Consider the following 12687-nt stretch of genomic DNA (forward strand, 5'->3'; position numbering starts at 1 on the left):
GCCTTTTGTAACTAGCAAAGGCTTATGCAAATTCTTCAAGTTTAAGTCACATGGACTTTTGTTGCCTGAGTTGTAATTAACAGTGTTTCTCTTGTTCCCAGCATCTCCTCTCACTGTGACTTTCAGAACATGATTTGTCTCTTGTCACACACAGTCCCTGCACGTGGATAATCTCCTGCTGCAATCCACACTGCTCATTCTGTATTTTAGTAACCTTCCCAGGCTTTGCATTTTCACTGTGATAGCTTCCACCATGTGTAAATGAACCATTGCCATGCCTCAGTGGTGGAGCTGTATAATTTTGCATGTCTGATTTTAGAACTCTGTGAGTTCTTTAAGACTGGAAGCTGCCACTTAGCCAACCTCTCTGTCCTTAGTGCCTAGGACAGACAGCCATTGTTCATGTGGACAAAAAGAAAATCAGACTGGGACTTGAACCTGGGATAAATTTATTCTAATGGTCAAATTCTTTCCATATGAAGTATCATAAGTGTGGTGGTTTGATTCAGGTGTCCCCCATAAACTTAGGTGTTCTGAATGTTAGGTTACCAGCTGATGTAGATTTGGGAATTAACGCCTCCTGGAGAGAGTGTATTGTTGGGGGCGGGCTTATGGGTATTATAGCCAGTTTCCCCTTGATAGTGTTTGGCACACCCTCCTGTTGCTGTAGTCCACCTTATGTCGGCCAGGTGGTGATGTCCACCCTCTGCTCAGGCCATCGTTTTCCCTTGCCATCGTGGAGCTTCCCCTCGAGCCTGTAAGCCAAAATAAATCTCTTTTACCCAGAAGCTACTCTTGGTTGGGTGATTTCTACCAGCAATGTGAACCGGACTGCAACAATAAGTATTGCCAAATAATTTTAGATACATGCATTTTATGTATATATTTATGATTAACCATGTTAGTAGTTTTTTTTATTAAAAACCAAATTTAGCACTCAAGTAATTTTCCTCAGGTAAGTCAGAATTAATATAAGTATAAAACTTTATTTCAAGTGCCTTGAGTCTTCTATATAAATTTAACTTATACAGAATAGACAAAGAATTTCTCTCAAATCTTAACATAGTATTAAATGAGGATAGAAGAAAGCTAGTTTATTTTAGGCAGTTTCAGCTAGAGACTGAGGCCCAAAGAGAACTAAGAGATGCCACCTAACCCTGGCACAAGGATGGAAGTGAAACTCAGGTCTGATCAAGGCTGGTCTGCAGCACCCCCTGCTGCCCACAGTCTACCTAAACAGATGGCCCAGCTTCACTGCCCAGGTGGGCTGGTTTTGAGGGTTTGCCTTCCAAATCTCGCACACGTGTATCTGAGGCTGCAAAGGCTGCGGCCTTCCCGTCCCTCGCTCTCTCAGCACAGCCTTTGGTGTGTCTCCCTCTCTGGCCTTACCCTGCGCTGTTTGCACCCACGTGCGTGTGGGAGAGCATAAGCATTGTTTGTTCGTCTGAACTTCCCTCCCGGCTTCTGTTTTAGAGTTTGAAGTAATTGCTCACTTTGGCTACTTGTATGATTTTCCCCTGCTGCCTGAATCAACCAAGTGTGTACTTACGTGCATTCCAGAGCTAACTCGTGGCTGCTCTCACCAACTCTAGGTTTGCTGCCTGTGTCATTTATTTAAACTCAGGGTAACCATGAGTGTAGCTCTCTTCATTACTTTTTTACTATGGATCTCTTGGTCTGTGCTTGGATATCTGCCCTCTCATTTTTCCTTGGGCCTCACTGTTTGCCCTCTTAACTTCCCTCCACAGGAAAGCACATGGCATCCTCCTAAGTCTCCCTACACAAGCTCTTTGATTCTACTTCCCATGGTTTGCAGCTCTACTCTAGACCCTCTTTAAAAGCCTCAGTATCTCTTAAGGGAGCTTGGTGAACTCCACGTGCTTGTGGCTGTATTCCAGTCTTTCACTAAAAACCTCATTTTTTTATTAAGCAGAAAGTTGTATGGATATATCATATGCTGGTACCATCATTTCCCTCCTCCCTACCCCCATTCCACTGAGGACCCTCCTCAGTGGAATTGCTGGTATTCACCATGGGGTTGGGGGTTATGAGTTGTGGGAGTAGCAGTCAATCATTGTAAGGGGGTGGGGGGTAACACCTCTGGACACTCCCCTCCACTCTGTGGCTCTTACAATCTTTCCGCCCCCTGTCCCACACAACTCCCTGAGCCATGGTGGGTATGCTTTAAGGCTACTTCAATGTTCTGCTCTCAGCAGGTTGTGGATTTCTGCTTTGGTACGTTTGGAGAATCCTCTGTGTCAGTCTCCCTGACCCTGGCACTGGTTTACAGGCTCAGTATTGAAGCAGCGCTCTTGCTCATCCCGTCAATTCCTTTGCAGGTTTGCCAGGGCCCTGGCTAGTGGATAGGAAGTGGTCTATCTCCTCATCCTTACTGCTTTCTGAAAAAGAAAACCAGATTCTCCAAAGGAGTCTGAGGGCAGCATAGGTTCAATGTGATAAGCATTCAGAGAGATTTTGGTGGGTGTATCCTCTCTTTCTTGAAAGAAATCTTATAAACTGTGCAGTGTTTTCCACACGAAATTGCATTTCCTACTTCCCATGTGTTTATGACTCTACTTTCGTCTCCCTTTGTAGATCCTAGTCTCCCTTAAGTAAGCCCCACAATTTGTGATTTTGCACTAAACAAACTTAATCATTCACAAATTATCATTCTTGAAATTGTCTTTTTTAATTTTTTTTAAATTTTTTAATTTTTCAAATTTATTTATTAGAGACAGAGAGAGAGAATGGGCCTGCCAGGGCCTCTAGCCACTGCAAACAAACTCCAGATACATGCGCCATGATGTGCATTTGGCTAATGCGGGACCTGGAGAATCAAACTTGGGTCCTTGGGTTTTGCGGGCAAGTGCCTTAACCACTAAGCCATCTCTCCGGCCCTTGAGTCTGTCTTTATTAATACTTTATTAAAGGTAGGACAGAACCCAAAACTTGGGATTCGTCAATTCTAGGGGACCCCTATGGAACCCCAAAATCCTGCATCAGTATCAGGTAATAATATTTGGAATCAAATTGCTAGTTTGGAGTAAGAAGTTGCTAGAACTTACATAATGGGCCATAGGTTTCTACTGGACAGACCTAAGGAATTGTAATTCTCTGACTGGTATGCGGCCACACAAAAATAGAAAAAAGAGACATGACAGTTACAGTCTTCCTGATTGTAGGTGAACTTTTTCTATGTGAGGAGACAATCATAAACAATGTCTGCTCTCCTCAGGGCACCAATGACACAAAGTAACAATTCTACTCCAGTACTTCCTGAAGTAATTGGGGTGTCACCGGCAGCTTCAGGTTGCTAGGATGAACTTCCAAACCAGACAATTGATAAGAAGAATGAAATTTATTTGAACCTTACAGACCCAGGGGAAGTGTCATAATGGCAGAAGAAACTGCCCCCTTTCACAGGTCCAGGCAGAGAGAAAAATCGCCAGCAGCACCATAAGCAAATACACTTCAGCAACCCGGGGCAGAACTCAGGCACTTTGCATACCTTTAGACTGGAACTCCCCAAACACACCCTAAGGCTGGATCCTAGAATCTGAGTACATTGATACCTCCTCCAGCTAGGCAGCTGGTGAGCTGAGTTATAAACCTGAATAAAACTTGAATCTACTGGAGGACATTCATTCAAACTATCACAGGGTGACGTACATGAGCAGTTATCTCATGAACAGCTACATCACTGAAGAAAATGTCTTTCTTCCATAAGCAGACATTAGCTGTCTTACATTCTTGGAAAGAGATGGGGTCTTATGAGCACCCTCTCCTCTTTGATGGAAAGTTAAAGGTCTCAGGGTTTTTTTTTTGGTTTTTCGAGGTAGGGACTCAGTCTAGCTCAGGCTGACCTGGAATTCATTATGGAGTCTCAGGGTGGCCTCGAACTCTTGGCGATCCTCCTACCTCTGCCTCCCGAGTGTTGGGATTAAAGGTGTGCGCCCCCACACACAGCAAGGTCTCAGTATTTCACAGATCTCCTTCAGCTATTCATAGATGCTGACAGTTCAAGAGGGCAATGTCCAGTCATGTCCAGAGGATAGAATTCTGCAACATTCCGACAAATACAGCATCCAAGGAATCATGAAAAAAAGACTTGAGATTTACAAAGTCTGATCCCATAAAGTGTCTCCCCAGAAGGCTACAAATAAAACTTAATCAGAAAAAAAATACTACTTTCCAGAGTCCTTTAGCATGTTGTTCTTATTATCTACTGCTGCGTATCAAGTCTTTCCAAGATTGACCCAGGTCTAACAATAACTTAACACCAACAAACTAGAAAAGTTAGAAGAAATTGATAAATTCCTATAAAGACAAACAGAAAAAACATAAAAGTAAGACCATAGACTTAATAGCAAACATGGGTGATCCATAATTAGAATTGTTTAGACACATACATACACAATAGAACAATTTACAAATCAATATATAATATTAAAGAGAAATTCACCTATAATAATAGAATTTTGTATAGGAATAACCGGTGAAAATCAGTTCAAAGTAGTAAAAATCCTTACTTTAGGAATTTACAAATTAGTTCTATTAATTTGTGAGTGCACCCCATAACTTGAAGTTGAATCTCCCAGATCCTTAGTAAGTGGCATCTTCTCTAGCCAGGCAGCTAGAGATCTAAGTTACAAGCTTTAATAAAATGCTGAATTTACTGGGGGACATCCATTCAAACTACCACACCTGGCACTTGTTCTGTACCTAGTAGAATAATCCACATCTTCATTCCAGTAAGGTCTGGGTTCCCAGTCTTCCTGAACTGAATTTCTGAAGTTTTCCATGGACCTTAATATCAGAACCTCATAGTACTACCTGGTACTTTTTGTTGTTGTTGTTGTTGCTTGTTTGTTTTTTTATTTGAGAGCAACAGACAGAGAGAAAGAGGCAGAGAGACAGAGAGAATGGGCGTGCCAGGGCCTCCAGCCACTGCAAATGAACTCCAGATGCATGCACCCGCTTGTGCATCTGGCCAACGTGGGTCCTGAGGAATCAACCCTCGAACCAGGGTCCTTAGGCTTCACAGGCAAGCGCTTAACTGCTAAGCCATCTCTCCAGCCCTACTCGGTACTTTTTAAGAGCTCTCCTGTACCACAGACACACCCAGACATCCCTCCACTGTTAGATGATCAGCAGCAGAGAGTGATGAATGCCCACTTTCTCTTTTTTACTCCACAGGACCCAAAGGAATGATAATTCATATAGTTAGGATGGGTCTTCCCACCTCAGTTAATGTGACATGCCCAGAGATGTTTCTTCTAAATGATTCTATATTCTATCAACTTTGTAGTCAATATTAACTGTCATAATGAGTAACTCAAAGGGAGAGATGGTAGTATTAACTTCTAATTCAATGAGATAACTGTGTTTCTGGATGGAAGTATTCTTCCCTTTGAAACTGAGGCCATTAGGCCAACAGAGCACAAATTCAACAGTAATCTGCTGGTAGGTCACTAGAGTAAAAGTGAGAAATGCAATCCTCTAGTGAAGAAGACAAGAGAAAGATAGCTTCTTTCAGGCAGGCAGTCAGGGATAGAAGCTCAAAGAGAAAAAACAAGTTACTCCATCGCTTGTCAGAATTGGAATTGAGCATCTGATCCAGTCTCATTCCCAGTGGATGCAGTACCCCCTACTGCTTCACCAGTGTAGCACACTACCTGCATGAGCTAGCCTTTGGGTCAGCATTCCTGGTCCCCAATCTGGAAACCAATAAGGTCTCTCCCTTGCAGACCTGAATCTGAAGACAGAAATTCATCCTGATTAACCAGCAGGCTTGTCCCTGCTAACATCTCTCTTACACTTCGACAAGCTGATTGAACCGAGCTTCTTTCATTTGAATAGTGTCTCTCCCCTCTCCCAGCCTGCTGGGGGAGGGAGGCTCTCCTTACCTGTCTGGGTACTTCCCTGTTCATTCCTCACTTGTGTTCTGTTTCTAGATACCTTTTTTACTTTGTTATCATTGCCCTCTAAACTTTGGGTCCACTGCATGTGTAATTCATCTAAACTCTGGGTTCACCAAGTGTGTGATAACTCTCTTGGCTACTCATCTTCCAAGAGTCTAAATTGCCTGATCACTGCATTGGTGCTTTTTCTCTGTTATCATTCCTTAAGCCCTGAGTTCATCACTACCTACTCTCTTAACTTTATGTTATGTGGAATTGAAGGAGAATAGGAGAAAGCCAGCTTCTTTTAGGCAGTTTCAGTTAGAAACTGAGGCCCAGCGAGAACTAGGAGACGTACCCCCACATGCCAATCCTCCTTGACAGGAATTGAATTCGAGTCCGATGAAGACTCGTCTATGAGAGTCATCTACAACTGGCTATAGTGCCCCTTGCTGCCCACAGCCAAGTATACTACGTCAGTGGGCTGTCTTCTGGGGTGCACCCTCCAAATCTACAAACCAATCAGGTCTTCCTCTTGCATACCTGAAACTGATAAAAGAATACATTATCAATCACTATAAAGACTGCATTTGGCCTCCCCACCACCACCCGGTGTGATTCTCCTGCGTACTCCGTGCTGCTTGGATGCGCGTGAGTCTGGCCTCCCTCACTCCACCCAGCCCAGCCCAGCTCAGCTGGGTTGGTGGGGGGAGGAGGAACAGCATAATATGGTTTCTTTTTTTCCTTTTTTGTCCAGTTAACAGATCCTGCCTTGCCTTAAGTTTTTTGTTGTTGTTGTTGTTTTGTGTTTTTTGGTTTTCTTGTTTTGTTTTGTTTTTTACGAAACAGCGCAGGACACCTGCCATCTGCAAACAACCAAGGGGGGCCATACCAGTCCATCTGTCTTTACATCGGTGGACGGAGAGCCCTACTGTGGGGCCTGAGCTGGAGCTACAGCCTGGGCCTGGGGTTGTGTTTGGCAGAGCCTGCGACTCTTGGCGATGTAGGTAAGAACCCGCTTCCCAAGCTTGGGCTGAGCTTGTGGCTGGGACCCGGGGAGCTTGGGCCAGGGCTGCCCGCGCCTGACCGGGCCTTGACGGTCGCGACGCGAGCATCCTCCCCTTGCGTTGTTGGCCTGCACCTTCCGCAGGCCCTTCTTGTGGTGCTTCTTGGCAAAACGCATGTTCCTCAGGAACTTGGGGTAGACCCCCTTAAGAGAGTCACATCTTTGGGATCGGGGCTTCTTGGGGCCGTTTCTGTGCCTTTTCTGGGACTGGTGGTGTGTGGTGGGGTTCTTGGACCCGCGGCTTCCCAAGCGCCAGGGACCAGAAGAAGAAGAGAAAGGCATAATATGGTTTCTTGATTTGAATAATTCTCTGCATGCCTCTGTTAGGCCTGCTACTTATGTCTCTAAAGGTGGGGAGCTATGGGTACAACTGCCATCCCGCCTTAGGATTTCTCAGCTGGATTTCTCGGTCTCTGTTCTTTTTATTTTATTTATTTACTTATTATTTATTATTTTTATTTATTTATTTTATTTAGTTTTTTTTTTTTTTCTCTTTTAACTTTCTTTCATGGGGAAACTCAGGGCGGATGCTATGGGTGTTTCCTCTAAATCTCCCCACACAGGATCGTATTTACAATATATTTATTTATTTATTTACAAGCAGAGAGGCAGAGAATGGGCGTGCCCCTGCAAATAGACTCCAGATGCATGCACCATGTTGTACTTCACATGGGCACTGGGAAATCCAACTCAGGTCATCAGGCTTTGCAGGCAAGCACCTTAACTGCTAACATGCTTGTGGCTCTAGTCCAAGCTTTCCCTAAAAACCTCACATTTTCTTAAATGATGAACTATGCAGTGTTTGCCACGTGTGTTTGCCACTTCCTATGTGTTTTTGACTCTGCTCTCGCCTTCTTCCTAGATCCAAATATCCTTTAAATAAAACCCACAGTTAGTGATTTCCCCCTAAACAAACTTAATAATTCATAATTTATCCTTCTTAAGCTTATCTTTATCAATTCTTTGTTAAAAATAGGACAGAAGCCAAACTTCTGGTTCATAAATTTGGGGGAACCCTCTTGAGCCCCCAAATCCTACATCATATTTAAAGGCTAGCATTTCTGTGCATTGCTTTCATGCAAATGTGTTTCTTCTACATCTTTTAGCATGGGCTTCTAGGTCCTGTCTTCCACGTGTGTATCTGTTTCAGCCTTTATCTAGATACTAATTTTTCCCTAAATAAGCCTCATAATTAATAATCTCTCCCTAAATAAACTGAATAATTCATAATTTTCATAATTTATCCTTCTCAGCTGTCTTCAAGTTTTTTTTTTTTTTTTTTGGTTTTGGTTTTGGTTTTGGTTTTGGTTTTGGTTTTTCAAGGTAGGGTCTCACTCTAACCCTGGCTGACCTGGAATTCACTATGGAGTCTCAGGGTGGCCTCGAACTCACGGCGATCCTCCCACCTCTGCCTCCTGAGTGCTGAAAGAAAGAAAGAAAGAAAGAAAGAAGGAAAGAAAGAAAGAAAGAAAGAAAGAAAGAAAGAAAGAAAGAAAGAAAGAAAGAAAGGAGGGAAGGAAAGAAAGAGGGAAGGGAGGAAAGAGGGAAGGGAGGAAAGAGGGAAGGAAAGAAAGAGGGAAGGAAAGAAAGAGGGAAGGAAAGAAAGAGGGAAGGAAAGAAAGAGGGAAGGAAAGAAAGAGGGAAAGAAAGAAAGAGGGAAAGAAAAGAGTCTGACAGTTGGTGTTCAAAGGCCTGGAGGGAGACCCCTCCTCAACCACCAAATTCTGAGTCACTGGAACCCCTGAACCCTGGCCATGGCAGCAGTGGCACTAGATGGTGATTCAGAGCATATACCGACTTCTGGAGAATGCTACTCTAGCTCTGCAAAGTCCTGCCACCTTGATGGCATTCTAGCAGTGTCTTTAAAAATCATTCCACTAGGGCTGGAGAGATGGCTTACCGGTTAAGCACTTGCCTGTGAAGCCTAAGGACCCGGGTTCCAGGCTCGGTTCCCCAGGTCCCACGTTAGCCAGATGCACAAGGGGGCGCACGCGTCTGGAGTTCGTTTGCAGAGGCTGGAAGCCCTGACGCGCCCATTCTCTCTCTCCCTCTGTCTTTCTCTCTGTGTCTGTCGCTCTCAAATAAATAAATTAATTAATTAATTAAAAAATAAACTATAGGCCCCTTGCCCTGGTTCATTTGCTGTGAAGTGAATTACTTGTGATACAGATTAGGAGTAAAGTAGTCCTCAATTTGTAGTCAGGGTTATAGTCCCAAAAGGAATAAGCAGATATCTATTTTACCTGATAAAAGCCAAGCAGCAAGAAATTTTAAAATAAAAAAGTTCAGAAATAGAATACAGGAGCTGAAATCCAAAAATAGCCCAACTCATGCTGATTCACCAAAAGGTCAAACACCCTGATTCACCAGGAGGCCAAATGGCCCACACATACAAAGTAACCAATCCTTTGTCTACCTGATCAGTCTATGAAAAGCTCTCCACATACATTCAAAGTAACCAATCCAAGCCACCCTGATGTGATACCTAATTTACATCCATTGGGTATCAGATGAAATGAAAAGCCATCATATCCATTCAAAGTAACTACTCTAATCCACCACAGTTGATACTTAATTTACATTCCCAGGGGAAAGGAAAGCAGAAAGGAAAGCCCAGTTCTCCTCTCACTGATCCTGCCTTTATCTTGCAAAGTAGAGGCTGCAAGGACACCTTTACACTGAAAGAGGTAAGGAAAAATATTAGATTTTCCCTTAAAGAGACATTCTTGGCTTTTACTTTGGGGGCCCTGTCACCCCTAAGCTATCTTAACTGTAGATGGAAAAGAGTATAAGTAGAGTGGAGACCATATGACTTTGATTCACTTATTCATGTACTTACATGCACCTTTGAGGACTGTTCAGGTCCAGTCTCATAAATTCTATTTCCTTTGGAAGACTGCCATACATGTCAAACTTTCTGTAGTGTGTCAGATAGCACCCAATTAATTACGGGCCTTCTAAATTATATGGTAATTTGGTGGCTCATGATTAAGCAAACAGTTTCCACTAAGGTCTAATAGCAGGCCAGGAACTGTTTCTCCTATTTACAGAGGATAGTAGTGCTTTGCTCTAAATCCCAAGAGTCGACATTATGTCAATATTACCATATGGGTCTTCCAAAGGATCCAAATAGTATCCTTCTCTACCACTACCAATTAAAGTGCCAGTGGTGATTGGATCATACAGTCCATAATATGCGTCCTCAAAAAATGTTGTAGGAGCCATGTGCCATGGCTCACGCCTTAAATCCAAGCATTTGGGAGGCAGAGGTAAGAGGATTGTCATAAGTTCGAGGCCACCTTGAGAGTACATAGTGAATTCCAGGTCAGCCCTGGGCTAAAGTGAGACCCTACCTCAAAAAGACAAAACAAAACAAAAAAATGTTATAGGGTGGAAACTACTACTGTTGTCTGGATAAATAGATATATTATGGCCACCAAACTGCCCTCTAAATACTTTTATTTATGACCATATGTTAATGCCATTCTCACTCTTGGTTAGAAAAGCTTCCCTTTTCAGATGGTGGTGTCCACTGGCATGACTCAAAACTCACCATAGAGCTGAGAAGTGACATTGGTGTGTTCAGCACTGAGTGAGACATCTCTACCACATCCTAAGAGGCTCAGGATCCATTGTGGAAGAGTTGGCTGAAATAATATAAGAGCCAAAAGAAAGGAAGGAGTGCTTACAATGCTGTCTTCCAGACCCAAAGTGGCCTTGGTATTTATGACCTCACAGTGGCTGACACTGCCTATACAAGACCTGCATAATAGGAGGGAACAAAATGATTATATCAAAATAGGAGAGTGGTTGGAAAGAAGAAGACATTTAGTACAGGGGGGATTTGACATGGAGAAAATGAGGATAGGTGGAGGGGATTATGATCATACCTATATTTATGGAAGTTGTCAAGAAAAAGTTTAAAACACATGCTGATCATTAACATCAAAGAATGGGAACATTATGAGATGATTAACTAGGCCACAAAGTTCTGTGATTTCATAAATAAATTGAGGCCATCATCATAAGGGAAGAGTGGTTACCACATGGACTCTTGTTAAAGGGTAAGTTCAACCACTACCTTCTCTGTGACTCATAAGCTCATAGCTCTTCTACTTTCTGTGAAACATTTTATTTATTTATTATTTTATTTATTTTGAAGGAGGTAGAGAGGGAGGGAGAGAGAGAGAATAGGCATGCCAGGGCCTCCAGCCAGTGAAAACCAACTCCAGATGTGTGCCTTACTTTGTGCATCTGGCTTTATGTGGGTACTAGGGAATTGAACCATCTCTCCAACTGAGCTCTTTGACTGTCTACTTTGAGATCAAGCAGCATGAGGGTCCTCCAGGACCCTGACTTCATGCTCTTGGACTTCCTCGAACCGGGGTCCTTAGGCTTCACAGGCAAGCGCTTAACCGCTAAGCCATCTCTCCAGCCCAAATTAAAATTTTTAAAAGGAGCCGGGTGTGGTGGCGCACGCCTTTAATCCCAGCACTCGGGAGGCAGAGGTAGGAGGATCGCCATGAGTTCAAGGCCACCCTGAGACTACAGAGTTAATTCCAGGTCAGCCTGGACCAGAGTGAGACCCTACCTCGAAAAAAAAAAAAAAAAAAAAAAAAAAATTTTAAAAGGACCAAAACCACTATAATGGGAGAACAGTTTCCGTGGCTGCCTGGACCTGATAAAAAGCCAATCTTTGTTGTGGGTCCCACGTAAAACTACCAGTTTAACTCTCACTTGGTAAATGGAGTGAAGTAATACTCTCAGATGAGGGCTACGTTGTGTCTAAAATCTAGAGTCCCAGCAGGCATAGTGGATTTTTTAGATCGAATGGAGGCTAGATGCAACATATCTTCATCTTAGAAGGTATCTTGAAATACCGTATAAGCCACCTGACCCATAGAAATTTCAACAAAGTAGAAGGCTTCTAAAATCATTATTATTACTTTTGCTTGTTTGCTTTAGCTTTAGCTTTTGTTTTGTTTTTTCCTTTATGGACCCCTGAAATTGTATTGGTTTTATTTCTACTATCTGACATGTAAATGTCTTCCCAGTGAGTCTAATAAAGTTTTTATATTCTTTTCCTCACTAAATCCAAGCAGTGCAATGTCATTAGTGAAGTGGATCAGTGGTGCTATATTAGTTGTCTTCCTCATTGTTGTGACAAATTTTCTGAGAGATAAAATTTGAGAGAGGAAAGGTTTAGTCTGGCTCAATAGCAGTCCATCTTACCGGGAGTAGGAGTGTGTAGCTCTGGGCGTGCACGTGGCACCCGATGGACAAGCAGAGAAAGCAGGCTGGAAGCAGAAGTGGCTGCGTAGAGCCATTGGATGTGTTTCTCCTCGTGACCCACTTCTGCTACTCGATCCCACGTCCCAAAGGTTTCATCATCGCCCCCAAATGGAGCCACTACCTAGAAAATTGGTTTGGAATTATATGGGCCTATGGGCACAATTTCAGATTTAAACCATCGCATTCCATCCCTAGAGTTTTAAGAAACAAACAACAACAACAACAAAACCCCTCATGGTCATCTCATAATGCAAAAGTATTCAGTATCACTCCAAGAGTTTTTATACTCTTACAGTTGTAAAATTGTTCAAAAGGTAAACTCTTAGCTGTGAGCCCTGGCAAATATAAATATAAATATATCTACTCTAAAAGTATAGAATGACACAGAGTAAACATTCACATTCCAACAGAAAGGAATGAAGGCATAGC

General features: G+C 42.9%; 1 protein-coding gene across 1 annotated transcript; it reads right to left on the reverse strand.

Annotated features, from left to right (window-relative positions):
* Nucleotides 1-6828: 6828 nt before the first annotated feature.
* Nucleotides 6829-7248, reverse strand: LOC101614691 (60S ribosomal protein L29-like). The gene has a single exon (XM_045148404.1). It carries the CDS (start codon nt 7246-7248, stop codon nt 6829-6831), a length of 420 nt encoding a protein of 139 aa, XP_045004339.1.
* Nucleotides 7249-12687: the final 5439 nt, after the last annotated feature.

Source organism: Jaculus jaculus, chromosome 4 (genome assembly GCF_020740685.1).
Source record: "Jaculus jaculus isolate mJacJac1 chromosome 4, mJacJac1.mat.Y.cur, whole genome shotgun sequence".
NCBI classification, from domain to species: Eukaryota; Metazoa; Chordata; class Mammalia; order Rodentia; family Dipodidae; genus Jaculus; species Jaculus jaculus.

Bases quoted from the DNA above. Each gene is read 5' to 3' on its own strand.
- LOC101614691 (XM_045148404.1), bottom strand. From the start codon at position 7,248: ATGCCTTTCTCTTCTTCTTCTGGTCCCTGGCGCTTGGGAAGCCGCGGG.